Source organism: Lissotriton helveticus, chromosome 12 (assembly GCF_964261635.1).
Source record: "Lissotriton helveticus chromosome 12, aLisHel1.1, whole genome shotgun sequence".
NCBI classification, from domain to species: Eukaryota; Metazoa; Chordata; class Amphibia; order Caudata; family Salamandridae; genus Lissotriton; species Lissotriton helveticus.
The window spans coordinates 445,081,219-445,105,795 of NC_136073.1; the positions used below are offsets into that span (position 1 = coordinate 445,081,219).

The following is a 24,577-nucleotide window of genomic DNA, read 5'->3' on the forward strand; positions in this document are numbered from 1 at the left end:
TTGCGATTCGATATTTTGCAATTGCATTTAAGGAATCGCAAATTTTGCGATTCCTTCAATGCAATGTATGAAGCAAAAAAAAAAGTGCAAATTGTCCCTAAGGAATCACACATTACCACCAACTTCATGTTGGTGGTAATTTGCGAATTCCTTGAAAAATGCCCATTTTTTAATTTTTCAAAGTTCCATGTGACACACATACATGCCCTTAGGGCATGTATGTGCACCACATGTGTACCCATGCTTATTTCAGGGGTGCAACAGTGTGTCCTTTGGACACCCCTGCACCCTTGAAATTATTCTCAATTTTCAATTTTCAAATTGCAAATCGCAAAATTGAGAATACCTTCCCATTCATTCCTATGGGCCTCCTGGCTCATTGAAATGAATGGGAAATTATTCCTTAATTGCGATTCGCAATTTGCAAATCGCAATTAAGGAATACTAAGAATTCGCCCAAAAAATGCAAATTTGCACATACATACCATTTTGCGATTCTGAAATAGCGATTTCTTAAAAATCGCTATTTCAGAATCGCAAATGGGTACCTTGATACATATGGCCCTTAGCCATTTGAAAATGACTTCCTATCTCCATAATTGGTTGGATATCACTAATACAAATGTTGATTCTACCTCATATATTATTACTCTTAATAAACGTCCCTTGTAAGCTGAAAGCAGGTTTTTTCAACAAGCTACAGAGTAGTTGTACATCATTTATATGGGTAATAAATCTCCCAGGAACCAGCATAAAAATACTTCACTTACCTAAGACTGAAGGAGGCTGGCACTCCCATGTTTTAGAATGTACTATTTAGCTTCCATCGCTGTGCAGATGCGTTGTTTATCCATGCAGGGGGCTCAGTTTCACAATTTTTAAATATTATATATTTTCCATCACTATAATATTGCCAGATTGATGACAGCCATCAACAAACCAAAAATGTAAAATTCAGAAGAAAGTGAGGTATAATTCCTTGCAGAACATTCATGCTGAGAAGAGACAATTCTTCCATAAATTTTAAATATCAGCAATTCATGCTGAAACTCCCCAGGTATGCTGCTCCCATCTTTCCCCATGCCTTTTAGCGGCCGCTCAAGCAATACCCTGACCGATGTATCTCTTCGTTATTCTTACAGACATATGGTCTCTCTCCTTAATAGTTTCTCCCTACCCAAAGTTTATCGTACAACCGAGTTGGTTAGGAAACTCTTCAGGCCTGAAATAGTGAATGATTATCGGAGTTACTGATATAAGGAACTCGGGCAGAATAGTTCTTCAGTTACTGTTAATATTTGGACAAAATGAAGGAAGCGCACAAAAATATAGATTAATAGAGACATCTTGCCAAAGTTACTTTAATGTGTTAGGCATTTGGTCAATAGTGTACATATTGTGACTCAATTTCAGATGGAAGGGGAAGCTTGCAATTTACTGTTTTTGCATTGTCACTTAATAGTGTCTGCCATTTAGCTAACATGAGGTATTTTACACTTTATTTTCACCAAGTCAGTAGTTAGTTTGACCATACAAGTACTGAATTTGCACTGTTACTTTCCTGTGTTAGATATTTGGTGGATACATACCCTTTTTTTTGTTTATGTAAAATTGCTGGAAACTGATATCACTGGATCAAGCTTAAATGCTGTACTGTTTAGGTATAATGAATGAAATTAGTGTTGAACTGCTGTTTTTCTTTCTTTAGTAATTTTCCTTGTAACTTGTCAACCGTTTTGTCATTTTAGATAGCGGGAACTAACAGAATGAAAACTGTTTGAACTGTATCCCAAGTAATAAACAAATATTTTTTTAAAACTTTGGATTCAGCAACAACATCAGAAAGTTACCTTCTTAGTAGAATTGCCCACTCAATTGTGTTTGTAAGGTGAAAGTAATTGGGAAGGAATAACCTACGGACCATATAATCCAATAATGAAGCATTTGCTTGTTCATCTATACAACAGAAGATTTTATATTAGATCCCAATTTTAAATAAATTCCTTTAGTCATTACTCAGAATGTTGAACCTTTTCTGTAGAGAAATGATAATGCTGTCCTAGTTGAGTCTAATGCTAGCAGGTGTTCCCACTAAAGTTTTCGGGGATCCCCGTTCAGATCCAAAAACTCTTCCAGTATTATATTTTAAGGACTCCCTGAGATGGATATGGGCATTTTTATCTAATAAACTCAATCAGTTCTCATGCTCCCCTGCAAATCATCAGTTCACCCTATGGCCTGCGGAGTTTAGTCAGTCACACAGCTTTATTCGATCTTTTGTAAACAGACCATAAAAGCACAACAGCTCATATAAAATAATTTCAAGTTCCTAAATACTTATTCACATTGCTTAAAATAAGTATTAAATACGTTTGCTGTGATCAAAAATAGGACCTTTAAAATCATTTATATAAAAGGAAAGAACAATTCATTATTAAAAATTACATAATTCTATCAAAATGTGGTCCCACCCTTTTCCTCTTCCTAAAACAGGCCCATAGGAATGAAGCAACACAGAAACATACAAATGGGTATGGTAAAGCCTTTAAAAAATACATGGCGACCCGGCATTGCCTGAATTTATGGTGCCTCAGGATTGGAAGTATAAATATTTTCCTTTCCTCAGAGTAGTTATAACAAAGTAATAAAATATGCAGGTCCGACTGGGCAGCATGGTTGTTGCAAGGGCAGGGAGCGAGATCTGCTAATCCATATTTATTTTGTGGGTATCCCAAGAATAACGGGATCATATTCAGTCTGCGGGGTTCAAAAGAGCTGTTCCTTGAACCTTGTATTTTTTAATATCTACATCTGCACATTTTCATCACTTGTTTGATCTTTTTGGGTTTGATATGATGTCATATGCTGATGACAAGCAGATGATCCTGCCCATATAGGACACTTCGGGCACAACTACACCAACTCGCTAAATGTTGGCATCCCACTCTACCTAACCAAACGCTTGCAATTGGTACAGAACCAAGCAGCAAGACTGATTTTTCAACAGCCTAGGCACCGTCATGCCAACCCCTCATGAGGAAGCTGCACTGGCTCCCCATTCTCACAGTGCTGCGACTTCAAGGTATGCTGTCTCATCTTGAAGTCCCTGAATGGAAGGAGCCCGAAAATCCTTGATAGGCTTATTCAGAGGCTCATACCCACAGGCAGCTTGCGCTCAGCCCATAAGCACCTTTTGTCAACCCCTGACTTCAAACTAAAGCGCCTGGGTGGCTCTAGGTTTGCCGTTCTAGCTCCCGGACTCTGGAACTCTCTCCCCCCTTTAAATCCGACCATGCAACAACCTCCTAAGCATCAGGAGGCTCCTCAAGACCTGGCTATTCAGACATGCTTACGAGTAACTCTCTAGGGTCAGGCACCTCTCAGACTAGCGCCATGAAACCAGCCTGGTGTACGCACGCTTTACAAAATCTTTTAACATAACATAACATAACACACACAACACACCTTAAGATCTGCTCCTCCCTGAGTGCCTCAAATTAAATAGCAAAAAATCTGAAGTGTTTCTTTTTGGCAAGCTACCAGGCATTTATTTATCCTTACGACAGCCTATATTGTTGGGCCAGCCCCCTAGTTCATCCCTATTGGCTGTGAATATGGGGTTACTCTTTGATAATAATTTCTACTCGAAAAAGATCACTCGGGTTTAGAGTACTTGCTTTAATCCACTACGATGCTTAGGAAATTATTTTCACTACTTCTACTGAATGTTCAAAGAACCATAGTCTGTGTTCTCATAACATTCCGCCTGGGCAATTGCAATGCCATCTACTTGAGCCTTTGAGATCTTCTAATTCATTGTTTACAGATTGCGCAAAACTCAGCAGCTAGGCATATCCTAGACCTACCTGCCGCAGGGGTGTTACACAGGCCCCCGCAGCTCCTTAGCACAGCACTCAGTCTTCAGAGCTCCTGGAGGGGGCCCCTCCACGAGCCTTGTAGGGAGGTCCCCTCAAGTTTCTTTACACCAGTGCCCTGCCCATGCCGCCATCTCACCTCAAAATTCTTCATTGAATTCCTGTGGCTGAACGTTGCCATTTTAAAGCACTTTGTTTTGTCCACCATGCCATCCTCAATTCTGGACCTACTTATCTAAAGGATACATTCAAACACTTTATCATCCGACTCACTCCCTTAGATCTATCTCAGCCATTTTGGTGTAGGTGCCCTCTGTCAAAGAAATAACACTTTCTCCTTCATGGCTGCCAAATTCTGGATCAATCTTCCTGCTGTCGCCAAAAGGTCGTCTGAAGAAGCTTTAAACAATGGGTTTTCCTCTTAGTCCTTATCTTTCTGCTATTTTTGACTGATGTCTGTTGCTTCACCCACCCAATGCCAGGATGCCCTTTAGAGTAATTACACACTTTATCAAAATAGTACTAATTATAATAATAATAATATAATATTTGGTCTCTACCTTTGGACTTTATGTTTCTCATCTCTGAGCTGCATGTCTGTTAGTATTGGTGCTAGTGTGCATCCTCACCATCCCGAAAGAATAAAGACTTACTTACGAGTTTGGTGGAAAATCTGTTAGTTTGTCAAGGACCATGTAAATCTGGAGGAAAATGCTGTCATTTTTTTCCTCCCTAGCTGTAGTTTTGAGACTCTACCTCACAAAGTAGCAGGCGCATTTCTGATAGGCAAAGTTTAAGAAACATAAACAATTACCCAGAGCCTCTGAATGAAAAAATCCTTCCCACGCTATGCATAAATGACCTTACCCTAAGTGCCGCATAAGAGTTCGGTGCAAACTCTTCCCAGTGAAATACTGTCTGTACATTTTGCTTGGTCGCGATTTGCATCTGATTCCAACTTTTGTATGGCAAAATGGAGAATGCAAACAAAAATAGTCTTTTGACTTTATGTATGCACTACATTATCATTTACTCCATTGTTTTACCAGCACAATTTGAGCAAAAATGTATAATGGGCGCTAATTGTGAAACCATGCGCAAGAAGGATTGCATCTGGCCCAGTTCCAGCAGAATGTAGTAATGTGGACAATTCTAATATGATAATGTGATTGTTGATTTCACACATTTTCATCCAGTGAATTATTATTTTGCTAAATCAAACAAGAGTCATCTACATTTTCGCTCATGTATCTTTCATTTACAGGAGCAGGATTAGTTTTCATTATCTACCCCGAGGCCATTTCAACTCTCTCAGGATCCACATTTTGGGCTGTGGTCTTCTTCATTATGCTGCTGACTCTGGGCATTGACAGTGCTGTAAGTAATTTCTGCTGCAGTTTTGCAGTTTTGTATTTCTATCCTTTGATATTGTGACATGATCAAACATTATGTATAATAGTGTGTGTGAGGTAGGGGAAGGCAACGAAGATGGTGAAGGAGCAAAGAGGCCAATATCAGTAAATGGTGACTGCTGTGCATATTTATTTATTTATTTAAGGAGTTTTATGAAGTTTTTACATGTTGCCTAGATGGATGCTACAGTGCACTATGGGATGAAGGGAGGAGAAACAAGAAAAATAGTGAGGAAGAAGTCAAATAAATGGCATAGGGAAAGAGGGGATGTTGATCAGTCTGATTAGGCTGAGAAGCCAAGGTTTGACATTAAGTTGTAAGAAAACACAGTGCAATATGTAACAATGGAGCCTAGGAGACAGCAGTTAAGTTGATAGCCTCTTTCAAAAGAAAGTTTTTTTTTAGATATTTCTTGAACTGACTTTAATCTGTTTTTTTTTTTCGATTCATACCAAAACCTGGGTTAAGAAACATTCGAGTGGTATAACTCCATATTTAAAAGCCTGATTTAGAGTGTGGCGGAAAGGGTAATCCATCGCAATGATAATAGAGTAGCTTTTCTGCGGTACAGAAGTTCAGACCACTTTTTTTTAGAGTTGGGTGGACCTTCAGTATGTCTGTGCTGGAGACTACTCTGTCTCTGCTGCTGACATACACTTTTGACGGCCTGACATAGTAAGTGCCTTTGGTGGTTTTGCAATTGGTGTGCCTGCTCCATTTAGAGTGGGTAAAACATGGCAAGCGTTTAGTGAAGATAGTTTCAAATAGTTAGTGATGAATCTCAGACTTTCCCTAATTCAATGATAAATACAAGTATGTCAACAGAGGGATTTGCTTTTTCATTATGGTATTGGAGTAGGCGCAGGAAATCAAAGGTGATTTTCTGAAACATATGTATAGGTTTTTGCTGTATTCATTGTTAAAGATCATTCACTCCATTATGCTTAAGTATTTACATTCTTGTTTGATCATCCCTTCATAGGGCGTACTTTGGTGCTCTTGCCCGACTGTAATACCATAGATTAAACTGTGAAAATTATTATGCCATAGAGAAATGTCCCAAAATATTCTGGCTGCATTGGTATTCATTCACAAAGGGACCCTGTAGCATTGCAATCATACGTGATTTCTGTGGTGCATAATGTTTACAAATACACCAGTCAACAGCAAATGTTGGCAATTTTTATAAATCTAGAAGTTGATAAGAAACTGTGACTGTAACACTGACATGACGCCCTGCAGAGTTTTGCATTCTATAACAATCTGCTTTATTGAATAGTGAACTCTCTTCACATCATTAACTATTTTGATCACTTCAAACAATCTCTAGAGAGCAAAATATATACAATAATCAAAGATATTTCCCACAGGGGAGAGGTGGCTTTCCACCCTCCATAGAATGCTTTGCTACAGGGTTGTTTTCTTTGTTGTCATAGATCTTCTGATGATTAGAGTTTCCCTACAGATTCATTTGAAGACTGTTGAGAGACATATCCCTTATAACTAGAAGGTATTTGCTAACAAATATTTTCCATATGAACTGTCTATACATTTTTTGGTAGATGGGAGGTCTTCCCTGAAAGACCATCACACAGTCATAGTTCAGAAGATGGAGCCGAGGCTCTGAGCCACACAAATGCAGTGGTGTACCGGTCTGATCCAGGCAAATAGGGGAAATGCACCGGTTTGATTTGCCCAATGCAAAAGATGCGTCAGTTCTGACCACGCAGTAGCGGTGATGTACCTGTTCTGTCTCCACAGCAGCGATGAAATGTAGAGCAAGCACCTTAGACCCACTTTCAAGGGTCCAGGACTGGGGTGGCACCACTAGGCAGAGTAGACTCAGGACCAGAGTAGTTGGAAGTCTATTATGGTCCTGAAACTTCAAATCATTAGGCTAGCCAACTAGCCCTTGGATTCACTCTGGGTTAGGAGGTTCAAGTGATACAGGTCTGGTCCTTCTCACCCAGACCAGAAGGGCAGCAGGCAGGAGGTCACCCAGCAAGAAAGCACTTCTTCTAGAGCATCAGGCACGCAGGGCTAAGAGCAGGAAAATGACAATTTTCTAAACAGTGCAATTTTAAAAATTGTCTTAATAAATCTGACTGTGCCAATTCAGAGGAATTATCATTACCTGTACATAGGTACCAAACATGACAAATCTACTCCCTGTCAATTAGGACTTACAGCATTTAAATATAATAAGGAATCTCCAATGTTATCCGATGAGAGGCGTAGACCTCACAGTAGTGAAAAATTAGTTTGGGAGTTTTTCACGACCAGGACATGTAAAACTCAAAAGTACATGTCCTACCTTTTACATACACAGCACCCAGCCCTATGGGCTACCTAGGGACCTGTAAATAAAAAAGGGGAGTTTAAGGCTTGGCAAGAGGGGTTAAATGCCAAGTTGACATGGCAGTGTGATACTGCATTCAGGCTGCAATGGCTGGCCTGAGACCTGTTTTAAGATGCTACTTCAGTGGATGGCATAATGACTGCTTCAAGGTCACTGTTAGCTTTTAATTGACAGGCTCCGGGTATATGGTATACCACTCTACAAGGGACTTACTAGTAAATTAACTATGCCAAACAGCTGTAAAGCAATTATACCATATTTTAGGGAGTAGGCACAAGCATTGTAGCACTGGTTAGCAGTGGTATAGTACACACAGTCTTAAAGCCAACAAAAACAAAGTCAGCAAAAAGTAGGACGAGGAAGGCAAAAAGTTTGGGGGAAACACTGCAGAGTGGGCCATTTCCAAAAGATGCCCAGAATGACTGTATTTTCATGGATATTTTGTTTTTGGTGGGGGTGAAAAATATGACAAGTAATTTGAAATTGTAAAATACCGGCCTCAGTAAGACTCAAATACAGAATGCTTCCGCAATCTTGTTTGGATGGCATGTGAATGTAAAAAGTGTTCTTACTTCATAATGAACAAATGGTTTGCCACACTAATAGTATCTCCAGTTTATTCCTAAAGTCATACACATTTGAACTATTGTTTTGTCAAGGCACAGCTTAGTGAAGACTGCACTAAAACCTGCATTCTGACTTTTTGTAATTTTCTGTTCAACATGACAACGAAAAAAAAAATGGTAAATACAGAAAAGCAATGGCGTTTTCTAACAACATTGTCCTCCATAAAATGTAAGATCGGAAAAAACACCCACTATGCTATCAAACCATATGGAACCTACTGTTAAGAGTTTTTGAGATCAGAATGGAATACCTCATGCAGAAGTGACATTTGCCATTTTCAATTTCAACACACTTTCTCTCTTTCTCACCTCCTTTCCATGTGACTGGCACAAGATATTTCCTAGTGAAATGTGCCATTGGAACAGTTGCTGGTGTGCAGCATTATCAATAACTGGTAAAGCCAGGGTCAGGGGCAAGCAAAATATGTCTCTTACCCCAATAGTGCAGGTAAAATATTGGCGAGAATCACAAAACCATGCAAGAGCAATTTCATACTATTGCACCCAAAGTGTTCAAGAATATTTGAGACCTGATGTGTCTGTCTGCTTTAAATTATAGTTGATCTAATTTCTCTTTCAATATACAGACTAGATAAATGTTTCTTTTGCTTAAATTTAATCTGCCTTCCTTTGAAATAGTTTTTTCCAAATTTTCCCAGCAAAACATCTCGTTCAAATCAATGCTTTTGAGTAACTATTAAAGCTAGAATGAATGATGAGCATGTAATTGCTTTAAAATGTATTAACAATATTATGCAGAGACTAATAATGTCAGTTCTTCCCCCACAAAAATGATATGCTTGTCAGAAAGAAAGTCATTTTGTCCAATAATTTTTATATCAGTAAATATATTGATCTGCAGGTTAGCTAGAAAAATCATTGTGTTTCTTTTGCAGGAAGAAATTTGGTGATTACAAATTTAAAACCATTACAGTGAAACGTTTTTCTTTGTATTCATTGCAGTGGGTAGAATTTCTCACATAGGTCACTTACATTTCATCAAAACAGTACACAAGTGCATTTGCAGTTGAGGGGTGTTGTACTTGGTGCTGCAGGGTCACCCACTAACATTTTGCCTTTACCCTCCCTTCTTTGGTGAAATTCGTTTTTGTTGGCCTTTGGACTCTTTGAACTTTACTACTGCTAACTAGTGCTTAAGTGCTTGTGCTCTCTCGCTTAAAGATGGTAAAATTGGCTTACGCCTGATTGGCATATTTAATTTACTTATAAGTCCTTTGTAGAGTGGTACCTCTATACCTAGGGCCTGTAAATTAAATGCTAGTAGTGAGCCTGCAAGCACTGATTGTGCCACCCACTTAAGTAGCCTCTTAAAACATACCCCAGCCCAGCCATTGCAGCCTGAATGCAGTTTTAAACTTCCAGTTAAGTATGGCAATATAACCCCCTTTCAAAGCCTTAAACTTCACTCCTATTACATGTAAGTCACCCCTAAGGTAGGCCCTGGGTAGAACCAAGGGCAGGGTGGATTAAAATTAAAAGTTTGGACATGTACTTTTTAGTTTTACATGTCCTGGTATTGAAACACTCTTACATTTGTTTTTTAGTACTGTCAGGCCTACCACACCCATTGGATAACATTGGGTTGCCTTATTACATTTAATAAGTGATAACGTTTGATTGAGGAATTGTAATTTAAAACCACCATTAATGGTAAAGTCTGATTTTAAGTTACAATTTTGAAAATGGCACTATTAGAAAGTTGGCCTTTTTCTGCCCTATTTGATGCATGTAGCCTGTTCTTGGACCACCTGTCTGTGTGTAGTTGGCAGTTGGTCTTTGTTTATTCCTCCCAGACTGTCACACAATAGAGGAATTTGGTCTGCCTGGATGGGCCCTCAACTTGCAAGATGGACGGGCGGAGCTAGGCATAGCACTGTTTGCAACTGAATAGGCTGTGCCCTGCCTTCACACAAAGGACCTGTCACTGCTGCATTGTTAAAGCAGCTAGCTTGGAGTCAGGTGAGAGGGAGACAGGGAAATCCAAGATCTTCAAAGGGAATTCTCTAGAAGCTTCTCTTACTTTAAAGGAAGTAACAGGAATAAATATAGGACCCTCAGACCCATTCTTCATCTCACTTTCTGGACCTGCCTAAGGACTTTCAGAGGACTGCCTGCTGCTGTGTCCATCTCTGTAGTCCACAAGAGTAATGAACAATATGGAGTCAGCACCCATCTATGAAGTGTTCTTTGGCAGTCTCTATTGTTCTCAATATATATAAGAGTGCAAGGTCTTGTAATAAGAAAAAAGTCTGGACTGTTGCAAAGTTTCTTATTCAAATTCTTTTTTGCAGTAATCCCAGACAGGCAAAAAAATCCAAGCACAAATGTGGACTTCCCTTCTTAGCCAACGCGTTTCGTCTCATACACTGAGACTTCTTCAGGGCTCAAATATCAGTTTTAGTCAAAAAGAAATTAGTTTCTCAATACAGCAAAGTAAGATTCCTTTCGAATGGCAGGTTAATGATTCCTCCTGGTCTTTGTAAAGTGCAATTAAGATAATCTGCTTAAGGAATAACAATATATGTTGTTCTTGTCAGGCTGTTTACATTATACTTTGTCTTGTTCTGCAGAAAAGAGGCATGGTAGCCAAAGGAGAATCGCGTATCACCGGTCAAACAGCATCATTAACCAGCCTGCTTGCTGGTTGAAGTTCAGAGAATTGTCCAACCAGATGCCAAGGCTCTTCATGGTGTCTTTTGGTGTGGGGGGAGAACCATGGCAAGAGGGCCAGAAAGAATTGATGGTGGAGGGGGGGGAGTTGCCTAGGAGCATTAGCTCCGTTTTGTCTCCTTTACTTCAAGGCATGAGGAAGTCATCCATTTGGTAACTTCTTTTAGGCAGTCTCTCAGGTTATTGTGGGCTGTGAGTGGGTCTGACTTGTTTAGAGCCACCACTAGCTGAGTGTCGTCGGCATAGGTGATGATTTTTATCCCGAACGGATGGACTACCTCAGCTAGTGGGCTCATGTATATATTAAATAGCGTAGGGCTCAGGGAAGAGCCCTGCGGCACCCCACAGTCAAGAGGTTTGCTGGGGGACGTGGTGTCATCTTCAAAAACCTGGAACGAGCGGTCGGCAGGAAGGATTCAAACCAGGCAATTACTGACTCGAAACTCCTGAACTGGTGAGTCGATGTAACAGTATTTTGTGGTTTACAGTGTCGATAGCGGCACTGAGATCAAGGAGGATGATTGCTGCTGATCCTTCTTGATCCAGGATTTTCCTGGCCTCTTCCGTCACTGCAACCAGGGCAGTTTCCGTCCCATGCATGGTAAGGAATCCTGTCTGGGAGGGATCAAGTAGATGGTTGGTTTCGAGAAACTCTGTCAACACCATGTTGACATGTTTCTCTAGGATTTTGCTCAGCCAGGGTAGCAGGGAAATCGGCCTATAGTTACTAGGATTGTCCTGGTCTGAGTTTGGCTTTTTAAGGAGAGCTTTAACCATGGCCAGCTTCCAGGGAGGCGGGACTATGCCTGTAGAGAGAGAGGCATTTAGTAGGTCTAAAATGGTGGGGAGGATATTGGTAGGGACTGACAGCAGAGTGCGTGGGGGGGCTGGGTCGTTGGGGGAGCCCGATTTTACCTGATGCATGATGGAGTCTAGCATCTCGGGGTCAAGGGGAGGGATGACCTCGAGGGTGGTTGCGGGATGAGTGCCTGAGTTGCGTGAGGGGATGGTCGGGGGTCAATGTGAGTGGAGGAGAAAGAGGTATAGATGCTTTGAATTTTTTGAAAGAAGAAGTCTGCTAAGTCATTGCAGTGGGATTGTGCGTTGTGAGAGGAAGGGGGGTTTTCGGGAATTTTAAGAAGGGTTTTCGCAATCCGATATATTTCTTTTGGCTTAGAAGCGGCAGCGTTAATTTTTTCTGCAAAGAAATTCGATTGTGTAGTTTTAATTTGGTTTTTATAGGATCTTATTGCTTCCCTGTAAGCAGTTTTTCTTGAAGGGGAATAGTCCAGGCGCCATTTTTGTTCTAATTTTTTACACTGCTGTTTCATCTCACACAATTTGGATGAATACCATGGGGCAGTTTTTATGTTGCGCTTGGGTTTGGTATCCTTCTTGGGGAGAGTGGAATCTAATGAGTTAGATTTCCAGCTATTGTAGTTCCTATTGGCTAGGGAAGAATCAGGATTGTTAATTGGTCTGGAGTTTTCCAGGGCTCTCTGCCAGATCTCTAGGGGACGTTTTGACCAGTTACGTTCCCTATGTGCCACTGTATTGGGTGGGTGAGGGAAGTTTCTGGTGTTCCAGATGAGAGGGATCAGGAAGTGGTCCGTCTACAGAAGGGGGAGGGGAGAGCCCACCGTGAGATCCCTGCAGTTGCTAAAGATAGGGTCAAGAAGATGCCCTTTTGCATGGGTAGATGTGAGCACAAGGTGTTCCAATTGTAGTGCAGGGAGACTTGTTGTTAGTTCTAGGGCAATATAGTCATTGGTGTCATCAAAGTGGATGTTGAAATCCCCTAGAAGGGTATAGATAGATGGGCTGCATGCTATGTTTGCTGTGATGGAAGGGAGGACATTGTGGAATTGTTTCAAGGCTCTGGGTGGTCAATAGATAAGTGTCCCGGAGAAGGTGCTAGTGGGGGAGAAATCTATAGCAAAGGAAAGATTTTCACAGTCAGGTATTGGGTTTGAAGGGCTGCGGCACTTATAGCAATCTTTGTAGATCATTACTAGGCCACACCCTTTTCCTGTTTTACGGTCTTCCCGAAGTATCTGATACCCTTGAGGTAGTGCTTGGATCAGATCTGGTTCTGACTCTGGAGTAAGCCAGGTCTCTGTTAGATACAAGACATCCAGGTTGAGCTCCTCTATGAGCAGGGAGATTTCTGTGGCGTGATTGGGGAAAGATCTGCAGTTAAGGAGGTACATCTTTAGCTCCATTTTCTTTGTGAGGGGATCTGCATGGAATTGGAAGTTACAGAGTGGACATGGGGTGTGTGAATCCGCTGGATTCCATGAGTGGAGACAGGGAGCCGGTGTTTTCCTTCTTAGATTAAGAAGAAAGTTGTGGCTATAGCTCCTGATGTGGCTGGCTGATTGGGCAGGGGTTGTGGCCCCTGGTCCCTGGCGCGGACGGGCGCAGACGGGCTTGCCGTTGGCGCGCCCGTTGCGTGCGTGCGCTGCGTGTAGAGTGAGGCATCCTGCTTTTCAAAGGGGAAGATCTGCTGCTAGACCTCTGACTCCTCCGAGAAGCCGGAAGTAGTAGTCACTTCCGGTGTGCCCCTCCTCCTGTATTCTCTCCACTCAATCCGCTAATCGGCGGTTGACCGGAGAATACGTGAAAGTTAGGGTAAGTGTTTGGCAGCAGTACAGAACAGTGCGCAGTGAGTTAAAAGTAATGATTTTTTTAAATGAATACAGTTTTAGTTAAAAATGCGTCGCAAATACCAGGAGCCCTTTCCCAGGCACTCCTTGTCACAGAGGGTCAAGGTCTGTCTCACCTCAAGCGCGTCCACAAATATGGAGTAAAATTCTAAGATGGGGAAATAAGGAAACTGGATAAGTAATAATGAGGTTATCACTTGGGAGTGTCTGTAGCTTTCCCCAGTCCAAGCAGAGACAGCTATATTTAAAAAAAAAAATGCAAGCTAGCATAAGAACTTTTCTTACCCTTCAGATAATCTCTACAAGGGAAATTGTGAAGGAACTGTCTAAATCTCAGACTGTGGCTAGAAAGACTGGTAATTGGTTAAGATAGTTAACAGTCTGTAGTAATTCCAACGTTACATCTAATGAACACAATATTAATGGAAAAGGGGAATTTGGATGCTGTTACGAATTAAGGGCCATATTTATCATTTTTTTCACGCAAATCAGCAAGACACCTTGCTGTGCTGCGTGAAAGGGAGTGGGCAATACTGTACCATATCTATCAAGATGTGGTGCATTTCTGGTCTCTCCTTGTGCTGGAGTACTTTTGGCTGCCTAGAGCCAAAACAGCAGTGCTTAATTTGAGCCGGAGCTTTCCGGTGCTGAGCACCTGCATTTAATTGGTTTCCAGTGCTCGGCACCGGCACCTAATTGTCAACACCACCGTTAGGGCAGCCTGCCACAAGGTGGCGCTGTTCATGTAATTTAGAGATTAGCAGTATAACAGCTGTGTAGGAAAACAATATACATTAAATAATTACTAATACCTGCCTCCCCAGCCATTTTTTTTAACTCTGGTGACCAGCAATAATCTGAACTGTCGCATTTACATGCGAGAGAGATGCTTAGTAGTTGTTTTGGCAGCAATGACAGGGGTGGCCGGTGGTGCAAGCTGCAGTGGCCTGTTGACCAGAGCCCTGGCACTTAATATTTTACAAATTAAGCACTGCAAAACAGGCATCCTTGCACCATGGTGCAAGGGTATCTGCATTGCAGGCAGAATAGTTTTTGTGCAGGAAAGGACATCTTCCTGCACAAAAACAATCCTTAAAGGCTTTGGCCTCTTTCTAAGTGTGCTGCAGAATCCTAAAGCAGTAGGGCAATAAGATGCTGCTTGAGCCACTCTTATCCTAACGTAAATTCCAGTAAGTATACTCCATTATGGACAAAGTAAATTCATTAGGAACCATAAACCAGTATCGCTTTACTATTTGGCTCAATCGGTACTACCACAATAGGTCCCCGGCTCAAGACTCAGTTATTGTATTGTGATCAAAAGAAAATATAAGTGTGATATATGATAGATTTCTCTTCAATTCTTCTATATTTATAAGCACTTGTCATTTGGTTCCTGACAAGATTGATTCTGGTTTTCACTGAAGCGTCACTACTAAAAGCTTCTTGCCCTAAGAAAGACCTTCATAAAAAAGAGGCTCCATCTAGAATGTCAAAATGTGTTGGCATATAGACGTGAGTTGATGGCGACTAGTCTCACATTGGTAGACGGTCGATCTGGAGAAATTACTGCACATCCAGAAGGGACATATTTGAAGCTTTTTTTGTCCCAACACCCAAGGATTTTTGTTGGTTTTAAATAGAGAGAAATGTATTCGTTGATGCAACAATCAATATATTGTTGGATGCTTTTCAACTTTTTTTATGAGTGAAAATTTTCAAGTAAGCAATGGACACTTTTACATGTATGTATATATGTTTCTTTGACACCCTTGTTACATTTCTTGATATTTTATGAATTAAGTCAGTATATGATTTGTGAGATGTAATTAACGTACAAAGATGTATGTTCCATAAGATAAATATGGTATATAAAGAGAACTAAATAAGCTAATATGTAACTCAGTTTTTGTATTATTTAAAGATTGCCTTTAAACTTGAGGTAGTAAAATTTTAAAATGTTATCCAGGCTATATAGGAAAGATTAAGTAATATGAAGTCGTATTGAGTAAATAGTTACACATACCCAGAATAAGTATGAAGTATATGAAATATTGTTTTAAACATAGGATTGTTGTGGGTATCTTGTATCTGTTCGTTCTATTTAGAGCAGACACCCTCTTTAGGTCAAGCCTAAAGTCAATGCGCAACCACTTCTCTGGTGAAGATCTGCTGTAGTTTAGTTCGTGACGGAAGCCCGCCCACTCACCCACCCATATTTTTCATTGGCTTGTGTCTTTACCCTTCGTAAATGCTGTCTTCGGATTTGTTTATAGGCTTGTTAGTCCCTCCTGTCGTTTTCTCCAGTATTAGGGTGTCTTTCATAGATTCACATGCTTGAATATTCCCTGTCGTCGGAGTGGGAGTCCCACGGTAAATAATATATCAGTAACATACTATTTAATATGTATATGTGACACATAACAGATGAAATGCATATTAGAAAACAGGCAGTAAATGCCTAGACATAATTCCTTTAATACATATTATTGCTATTTTATTTACCGTGGGACTCCCACTCCGACTACGGGGAATATTCAAGCATGTGAATCTATGAAAGACACCAATACTGGAGAATCACCTGTTTACAGGTAAGTAACAATTGTTCATCTGTATCCTCCCATGGCTGCCGGCCCCTTTACTTCGAGTGTTACACGGTACCTGTTATTTAGACTGCACTATTTTCTTTAATGAGGTTCTCCTACGCCTTCTCTACTCCCCTTCGCTCCCGTTGTACCGTGCCTTCTCACCCACTCCCCCGCCCGCATTCCCCTTGTCTGTGCCTTCTCTCCCCCTTCACCCCCGGCCCCTACCCGCACTCTCCTTTTCTGTGCCTTCTCCCCCTCCCTCTGCCGACACTCCCATTGCCCGTGCCTTCTCCCCCCTCACTTTCATTGTCCATGCCTTCCCCCCGCCTTCCCTCCCGTTGTCCTGTTGTCCGTGATGGCTACCGTTTGCAACGCAAAAGGTCTCGCGTAAATGCAAGTCCTATTGCATTGCAAATGCTTGTTTTTAGTTCTGCACCATACTTGGGAGACGCCGCTAAATAATGTAGCAGGTGGGGTTTATTCATTGCCTTCCCAGTTGGTTCCTTACATGTGTGCTCTCGTCATCCTACAGATGTGCCCTCACCCCTTCACTTTGTAACTAGCTTATGCTTCATATTCATAACCAGATTATTACTTTCCCAGAAAGCTCTGCTGTGCCAGCTTCTGGCTGTGCGTAGCACCTTTGTCGTGCTGCCCCAGCCCCTTGGCGGTAGCTAAACAAACAGTTAATGTGTGAATCTCAACACCTGGTGACACGGAAGAACAGCAGCGCAGCGCCACTGCCGGGGTGCAAGCCTCACTCGCGTTCAAAAGAGGCCTAGGGGCAATAAACTTGAACTGGAGAGAGCCTGTAGCAGATCCATATGGGCTTGTACCCACATGCACTGTTGAAATACATTGTATTGTATTGTAATTGCATTTATATAGCGCTTACTACCCCTGACGAGGCGTCGAAGCGCTTTTTCGGCGGGTAGCCCGCTACTCCGGGACCCATAGAGGATTAGTGTTGAATTAGTATAGTGAAACATGCAAGTACATTTTAAGTGGTGGATAGGTTAGTCAGTTATTTGGATTTGGAATGATAGCAGCAGGATAGAGTAGGACAAAGGTTTGTATTTATCGCTCGCTTGTTGACGCATGCTATTCAGGGAGCCTCTAAAGGATTAGTGGTGAATTAATATGGTGAAATATGAGGTAATTTCAGTGGTGGATATTATTCTGTTACTTGGAGTGAGAAGGATAGCGGATGGATAAAAGGGGAACAAAGATTTGCATTCATATAGCACTTGTTACCCCTGATGGGTGTTGAAGCGCTTTTCTGGCGAGTAGCACGCCACTCCGGAACCCATAAAGGATTAGTGTTGAAAATTAGTATAGTATAAATATGAAGTAATTTGAGTAGTAGATATGTTATCACCGTTTAGACTGATTAATACGCTAGAGACCGGATATTATGTTTAAATGCACTGCCAGAACAGCAGAGACCAGGGACTGTTCATGGCCAGGAACAGCAGGATGCAGACCTCGGTGCTGAAATTAGCCGCTAATAGAATGGAGATCGGAGCTGTACTTGGGCCCAAAGGCACTTTAGCTCAGTGCTTTAAGAGGGATAAAAAGACGGAGCGGTCCTAAATCAGATGTGGCTCGAGCAGGCTGTATGTGAGGTATGGCTCCGTTATTAAATGCATGAGAAATAGTGTTGTGTTGGACAAATTCATAAATGAGTCTCACTTGACAAAGCATAATTAAATTCAACAGAAAATTGTATTTAACTGTTCGTATAGCACTTTGACAAGGGAAGTTCAAAAGTTAGTGGCACTGCATTTGTTATTCATTTGAAATGAAAGAATGCCATTTGCCTAGAACACCAATGGTAAACAACATTAGACTCTTGCCATTCAATCCCTGTCATAAAATGGACTTCTGCTGACATTACCTTACGGCACTAGCATGTGACAGGCAGCAATGTAGGTTTTTCTTTCCCCCTTTCAGCTGGTAAATAGTGAGCCCCATAGGTCCTGGCTCACGGCGATGCAAGGCCCCAGACCGCTACAACACTGCTCTAGACACAATACTATTATTTATACACACCAACAGATTTATAAAAGCAGAAACACTCTTGTGCTACATGATATAAAACTAGAGACAAAGTACATTATACCTGTTGTGTCAGGAGAGTGTCGGGCACTGATAATATTAAGGCAAAGTGACAGGAGAATAGAAACTATGACACTGTCTATATGAAGTGATGAAGCACTGGAGACCAAGACACTGGGTTATACCTGCGGACCAAGAAGGGACCACTGCACTGTTTGTTTGTAGTGATGAAAGTCACTGTTGCAGCTCCCATGTGCCACCTACTCCTGATTTCGACATTTGCATTAGACCTGGTGTTTTTTTACAGCTCCGGAGACCAGAGTTATGAGTCTCTAAGCTATTCTCCACAATGGTTTTGCTATTACCTCTCTGCAGAGTGTTCAACTGTGTAGGAAATGTCAAGACTGGTGGTTAGGGGCGGGTGACTATAGTGCGAGGGATACAGGCCTTTGTCCTGCACCCTTGAATACTAATACGGTCCTACTTTCGCTCACTGGCATACCCAGTGCAGATGGCCGAAAATGTGACCCCTCACTTAACCCCGAGCATGCATTGTATGTGGACAACATGGTTGGGTACATGAGGGGATAGGGTACCCCTTTTTGTAGGAGGCGGATGTCACAGATGTCAATAATGAAACTTTCTATCTCCCCATTTGGCCCCATGCATGTTGCCACAGCCAGCCCTCCTTTCAACGCGCCAGATGGCGTCACTCTGATTGTTAGATAAACACATTACAAATTCACCTGTGCACAGTTGTAGCTTGTCCTTTTGTGGCTATGTCAAATGAAGAGTAGCGCAGTTCACTGAAGTATGATGGAAAAGTAATGACACTTCTGTGCCACTTTGTGGTCACTTTCCAAGTACTGCACAGGTGAAACTATGCCACCAGAATATGTTCCAGGAGAATTTATATGTATCATTTAGAATAATTTTCCTCAGAGCATGCCAAAGAATGATGCCCAATAAAGTTACCTGCCCCTCAGAATATTTCCCAGACAATGATTCTCAATTAGGATAATTCCCAGCATGACAGATAATATAATCTAGAGAATAATACCTTTGAAAATATGTGCCCAAAATAATTCCATTCTGATTATGTGCCGAACAGTAAAATAATTCAGACTGTGTGCCGTGGTAAAAGCTGTATCTCATTATCTGCCAGCGATCAATGTCTAACCTAATATGTGCCATTGAATAAAATGTGTCAAAGTATGTGGCATATACTAATTCCACCTGGAAGTCTCTAGACATCTCAGTTTGAGGTGCTCAAAAGTTCTTCAAACAGAGTGTTTGTCAACTTGACAAACAAGATGATTTATTTTGTCAAAGCGCCCCTTGACACGGTTTAACTTTAATGTTGGTTGCGCCTCTTTAGACGCAGTTTGTGTAAAAAAAAGGGCGTGGCTTTCATGAATGTGAAAATGCTGCATGGGCGCTAATAATTTGCACTGCAATTGGTGTTGCATTTACAAGAGTTTCAGCTATTGCATTGCCAATAGCTCAAACTCTCGTAAATGCGAGACCTATTGAATTGCAAATGCTTGTTTCTGTTTGTCACTACCAGGTAAAGGCAGTCAATTACAAACAAATAAAAATTAATGCCCACCACACTCTAGGAGAAAAACCGCAAGGTTTGGGGGCCAATTTAATCCTGCATTTCAGAAACAAATTACCGCTTTGGGAGGTTTTTTCTGCAAAATGAAAATGTTTGTTGTGCAACTGCCTAAATGACATCAGCTGTGCAACACATTTTCAGTGCCTTCACAGGAGCTACCATGGCAGAAGGGTGTGAAATAAAATGCCAGTCATTTCGCTCTTTTGTGGCCAGTGTGCGAAAAAAGGCATTGCAGAGGTGGACAGCCATGGCACACAAAAATTGTGAATTCCTCTTAATACCATCTAGAGAGGGTACCAGATTGCTCGACACCTCAACACTTTGCCTCACCATTTACCCGATCACCATCTATTTAGAGTTATTGTGGCCGGGTATATAGAATCTTGAATCTGGATGGGACAGAATATTGTTACAGCAATATCGAGAGACAAAATAGCAAAACGTAAGTGCACAGAGGTATGTAAGGATTTACTATTCTCAACTCCACAACTTCGAATCTTGAAGGTAAATGTATTGATCACCAAGGAGTTAGTTATAGAAAATGTATAGAAACTCACCTTTCAATATTTTATCCCTTGATATTGTTGTAACGATATTCTGACTCGTAGTAATTTGGGATTCGATATTCCCAGCCTACACCTTTAGAGTGGACATAAAGTCTTTGAATCACAGCACCTGTACTTAATCTGTGCTGATAGTTGCAGGTGGTCAGTGCTATCACTGTTTTGGGGACAAGCAATTAAGTTTCATCATCAGATGTTGACCTAGAGTGAGAGGAGATAGGCAGAAAGGGAGAACAAGTATTTGCAATGCAATTGATCTTGCCCTAATAACTCGCCTCTACAATACTGGGATCCAAGGAAAGGCCTTAGACTGGATCACATCGTTCCTCTCCGACAGAACCCAGAGAGTCCGCCTCCCACCATTCCTCTCCGAGGCCTCCAAGATCATCTATGGCGTACCCCAGGGCTCCTCACTCAGCCCTACCCTCTTCAACATCTACATGAGCCCCCTCGCCGCCATCGCACGCAAACACAACATCAACATCATCTCTTACGCCGACGACACCCAACTGATACTCTCCCTCACCAAAGACCCCCTCACTGCCAAAGCCAACTTCCAGGACGGAATGAAAGATGTCGCAGAATGGATGAAGCTCAGCCATCTGAAGCTCAACTTGGACAAGACGGAAGTCCTCATCCTCGGACAATCCCCATCCGCCTGGGACGACTCCTGGTGGCCCACGGCGCTGGGCACCGCACCAATACCCACGGACCACACACGCAACCTGGGATTCATCCTGGACCCCTCCCTCACGATGACCAAGCAAGTCAACGCAGTCTCGTCCTCATGTTTCAACACCCTGCGCATGCTCCGAAAGATCTTCCGGTGGATCCCCACAGAAACCAGAAAGACGGTCACCCAGGCCCTCGTCACCAGCTGACTGGACTACGGAAACGCCCTGTACGCAGGAACCACAGCCAAACTTCAGAAACGCCTTCAACGCATACAGAACGCCTCTGCACGACTCATCCTCGACATCCCTCGCCACAGCCACATATCTGCCCACCTGAGAAACCTGCACTGGCTCCCCGTCAGCAAGAGGATCACGTTCGGGCTGCTCACCCATGCACACAAAGCGCTCCAGGACACAGGCCCTGAATACCTCAACACCCGTCTGTCGTTCTACACTCCCACCCGCCAGCTCCGCTCCACCAGCCTCACCCTCGCCACCGTCCCTCGGATTCGCAGAACCACCACCGGAGGAAGATCGTTCTCCTACCTGGCAGCCAAGACATGGAACTCCCTCCCCGCACACTTACGACTGACCCAGGACCATCTCACCTTCAGAAAACACCTCAAGACCTGGCTATTCGAGCAGTAGCGGCAACCCTCCCTCCCTTCAGCGCCTTGAGACCCTCACGGGTGAGTAGCGCGCTTTACAAATTGATTGATTGATTGATGATTGATTTAGCTATGCAGCACATTAGCCTGGGTGCTGTAACATCTGCTGTTCTTTAACATGGAGGGAAAGTAAGCACCAAACTGCGTGGCACGCCATGTATGGGAACACATGGAGAGAAATATTGCCTTTCAGCGGGAAATGCCATAGTCCAAATCTCTGTTTTTAATATAAAATAAGGGCCTTCGGTGGTCATATCACTGAAAATACAAGATTTGAAAAAAATATTATTGTCTATAGGTGCTTGTGGAAGACAATTTCTATGGACTGGATTCTTGAGAATGCTAAAGTGATTCTGGTATTTTACTGACCCCTGCTTGTCATTTTCTATGAAGAAAGTTAAATAGAGACAGTTGCCAGAAAAATAAAAAAAGAAAGTATCTCAGCAGAAAGCAATTCTGGTATTTTACTGACCTCTGCTGCTCATTTTCTATCAAAAAAGTTAAACAGAGTAAGTTGACCAGAAAAAAAAGTCCCTAAGCCGAAGCAGATAAATCCTAGGGCTGAACTCCAGAGCCCACAAAGAACATACACACATAAGTATTTAATAAGTATATACTAAAGTATATACAAGAGGTCTGGAATGCTCAACTTAAAAATGGTGCACAAATAAGAGAGGAAACAGTGCCAAAGGGAGAAAGCAGAGATGAACAAGTATTTGCAATGCAATAGGTCTCGCACGTAAGGGTGTTTGAGCTGTTGGCATTGTAAATGACAATGCCTTTTATTTATGTGTTATTTTTGAAACAGAAAAATAAAAGGCATTGTTATTTACATTGCCAATAGCTAAAACTCTTGCAAATGCAGGACCTATTGCTATTTGAAAAAATAGTGCTCGGCGGCTGTAAATAAAGCCTACCGATTAACAACACAAGTAACAGGGAGTGCCGCCATGGGAGGTTACAAAATGAGACAAAGTGGTACTAACGAGGGACTACTAAGATAATTGAACAATGAACAGCTGCAGTTTACATTGGTACAGCGCTGGCTACTTAAGTTATCCAGTATTATGGGTGTCTTTCATAGATTCACATGCCTGAATCATCCCTGTCGTCGAGATGGGAGCCCCGGTAATATAAAAGTAATGTCCTATAGACATACATAGAGAGAAGTATGCCTAAAGGCCTTGCCTTAGTAGCCTATCTATGTCCTTTTGTAAAAAGGACCAAATTCCTGAAGGTAGCCAATCAGCTACCACCTCCCTCTAGAACCTTCCTGCCAGGAGCCTCAGTCTCTCAGATTTTCTACTGCACGTTGTGCTAGGGAGTCCCAGCCTGAGCTCTCCTCAGGTTTCTTGAATTTCTCATTTTTTCCACTAAAAACTTGGATTATTCACCTCAACTATGGCTGATCAACAGAAGAAAGGACTATTTAGAGCCTGTTCCTCTTGTGGCAAGAAGAGACTGCACATTTATGACAAACATGAGACTTGTCTCTACTGTCTTTATCCGAATCATTCTGTCAAGGAATGTAGGATTTGTAGAACTTTCTCTATCAAAACTCTCAAAGATAGAGAAGGAAGACTGCTCCTCTGGTTAAACAGACTTAAAACCAGAGATGATGATGTGCTGTCCTCGGAGTGCAGTGAAATGGCTTCAGTTTCTTCAAAACTGTCTTTGAAAAGGCCAAGGGATGCCTCCCCTAGCCATTCAGACGTCCCTCACAAAAAGACTACTTCTAAGTCTTCGGAGGTAAGATCAGACACGTCTGGGAAGGAGCCAACAACTTTCAAAATGCCATTGCAGTCTTCGTCGACGACCGCGTCGACGTTTTCTTCAAGAAAAACGACATATGTCTCCACGTCGACAGTTTCGATGACGATGGCGTCGTCCGCCTTTGCTTCCACGACGACGACCACCCAATCGTCGACGATGGGTAAGCCACTGTCGTCAATTGTATTGATTAAAAAGCAGCAGTCATTTGTTAAAGCTTCGTCGACATCACCGTCGACGACGACGTCGACGACGACGATAAAACAAAAGTCGACGACGCCTTCACCGTCGACGAAGATTCCGTCGACATCCGGTGTGTCGTCGACGAGAGTACCGTCGACGCAGAAGTCACCACCGACGACGAAGGCACCGTCGACGACTAAAAGTACATCGTCGACAACGAAGTTACCGTTGACGACGACGACCACACCATCGACGATCACATCGCCGACGACAGCGCCGACGACGAAAGTCTCGTCGACGCCAGACAAACGGCCATCATCTTTACCGTCGACGACACCGTCGACGACCTCATCGTCGACGACGACATCGTCGACACCATGGAAAAAAGCGGAGTTGATAACATCTAAAATGATTACCAAACTGCCCATTACACCAGAATTGACATCACCCAGTAGGGTTCAAAAACTACCTCCAGCCTGCTTATTACAAACTGATGAATCTGATGATGACCACTTCGAACAGGCTACAAGTCCATCAGATCTCAATGTCAAATGCCAGAGTACTGACGATGACGGAGATGATGTCATCTTTACGGAAGAAACTACGCAGATACAAGAACATACTCGAGTCACTCCGATGATATGCCTGCCGGCTGAAATAGTCTCTGACTTGCAATTCTTGATCACAGACTACAAGAAACGATTCCCAGAATCACCAGCGGCCTCGTCCAAAGAGAAGCCTCACGAGTCATCCAGACCGCACCACTCCCCAAGATCACGACCACCACCTTTGGTTATGACGCAGGACAGTGAAGCGGTGCATAAT

General features: G+C 42.3%; 1 protein-coding gene across 1 annotated transcript in view; it reads left to right on the forward strand.

The window, feature by feature from the left end:
- The window catches only part of SLC6A2 (solute carrier family 6 member 2), a 1,355,875-nt gene that overhangs the window by 1,076,735 nt on the left and 254,563 nt on the right, over positions 1-24,577 (forward strand). The window contains exon 9 of the mRNA XM_078668346.1: positions 5,140-5,252. Coding sequence (XP_078524472.1) covers positions 5,140-5,252 — 113 coding nt within the window. The remainder of the gene's footprint in view (positions 1-5,139; positions 5,253-24,577) is intronic.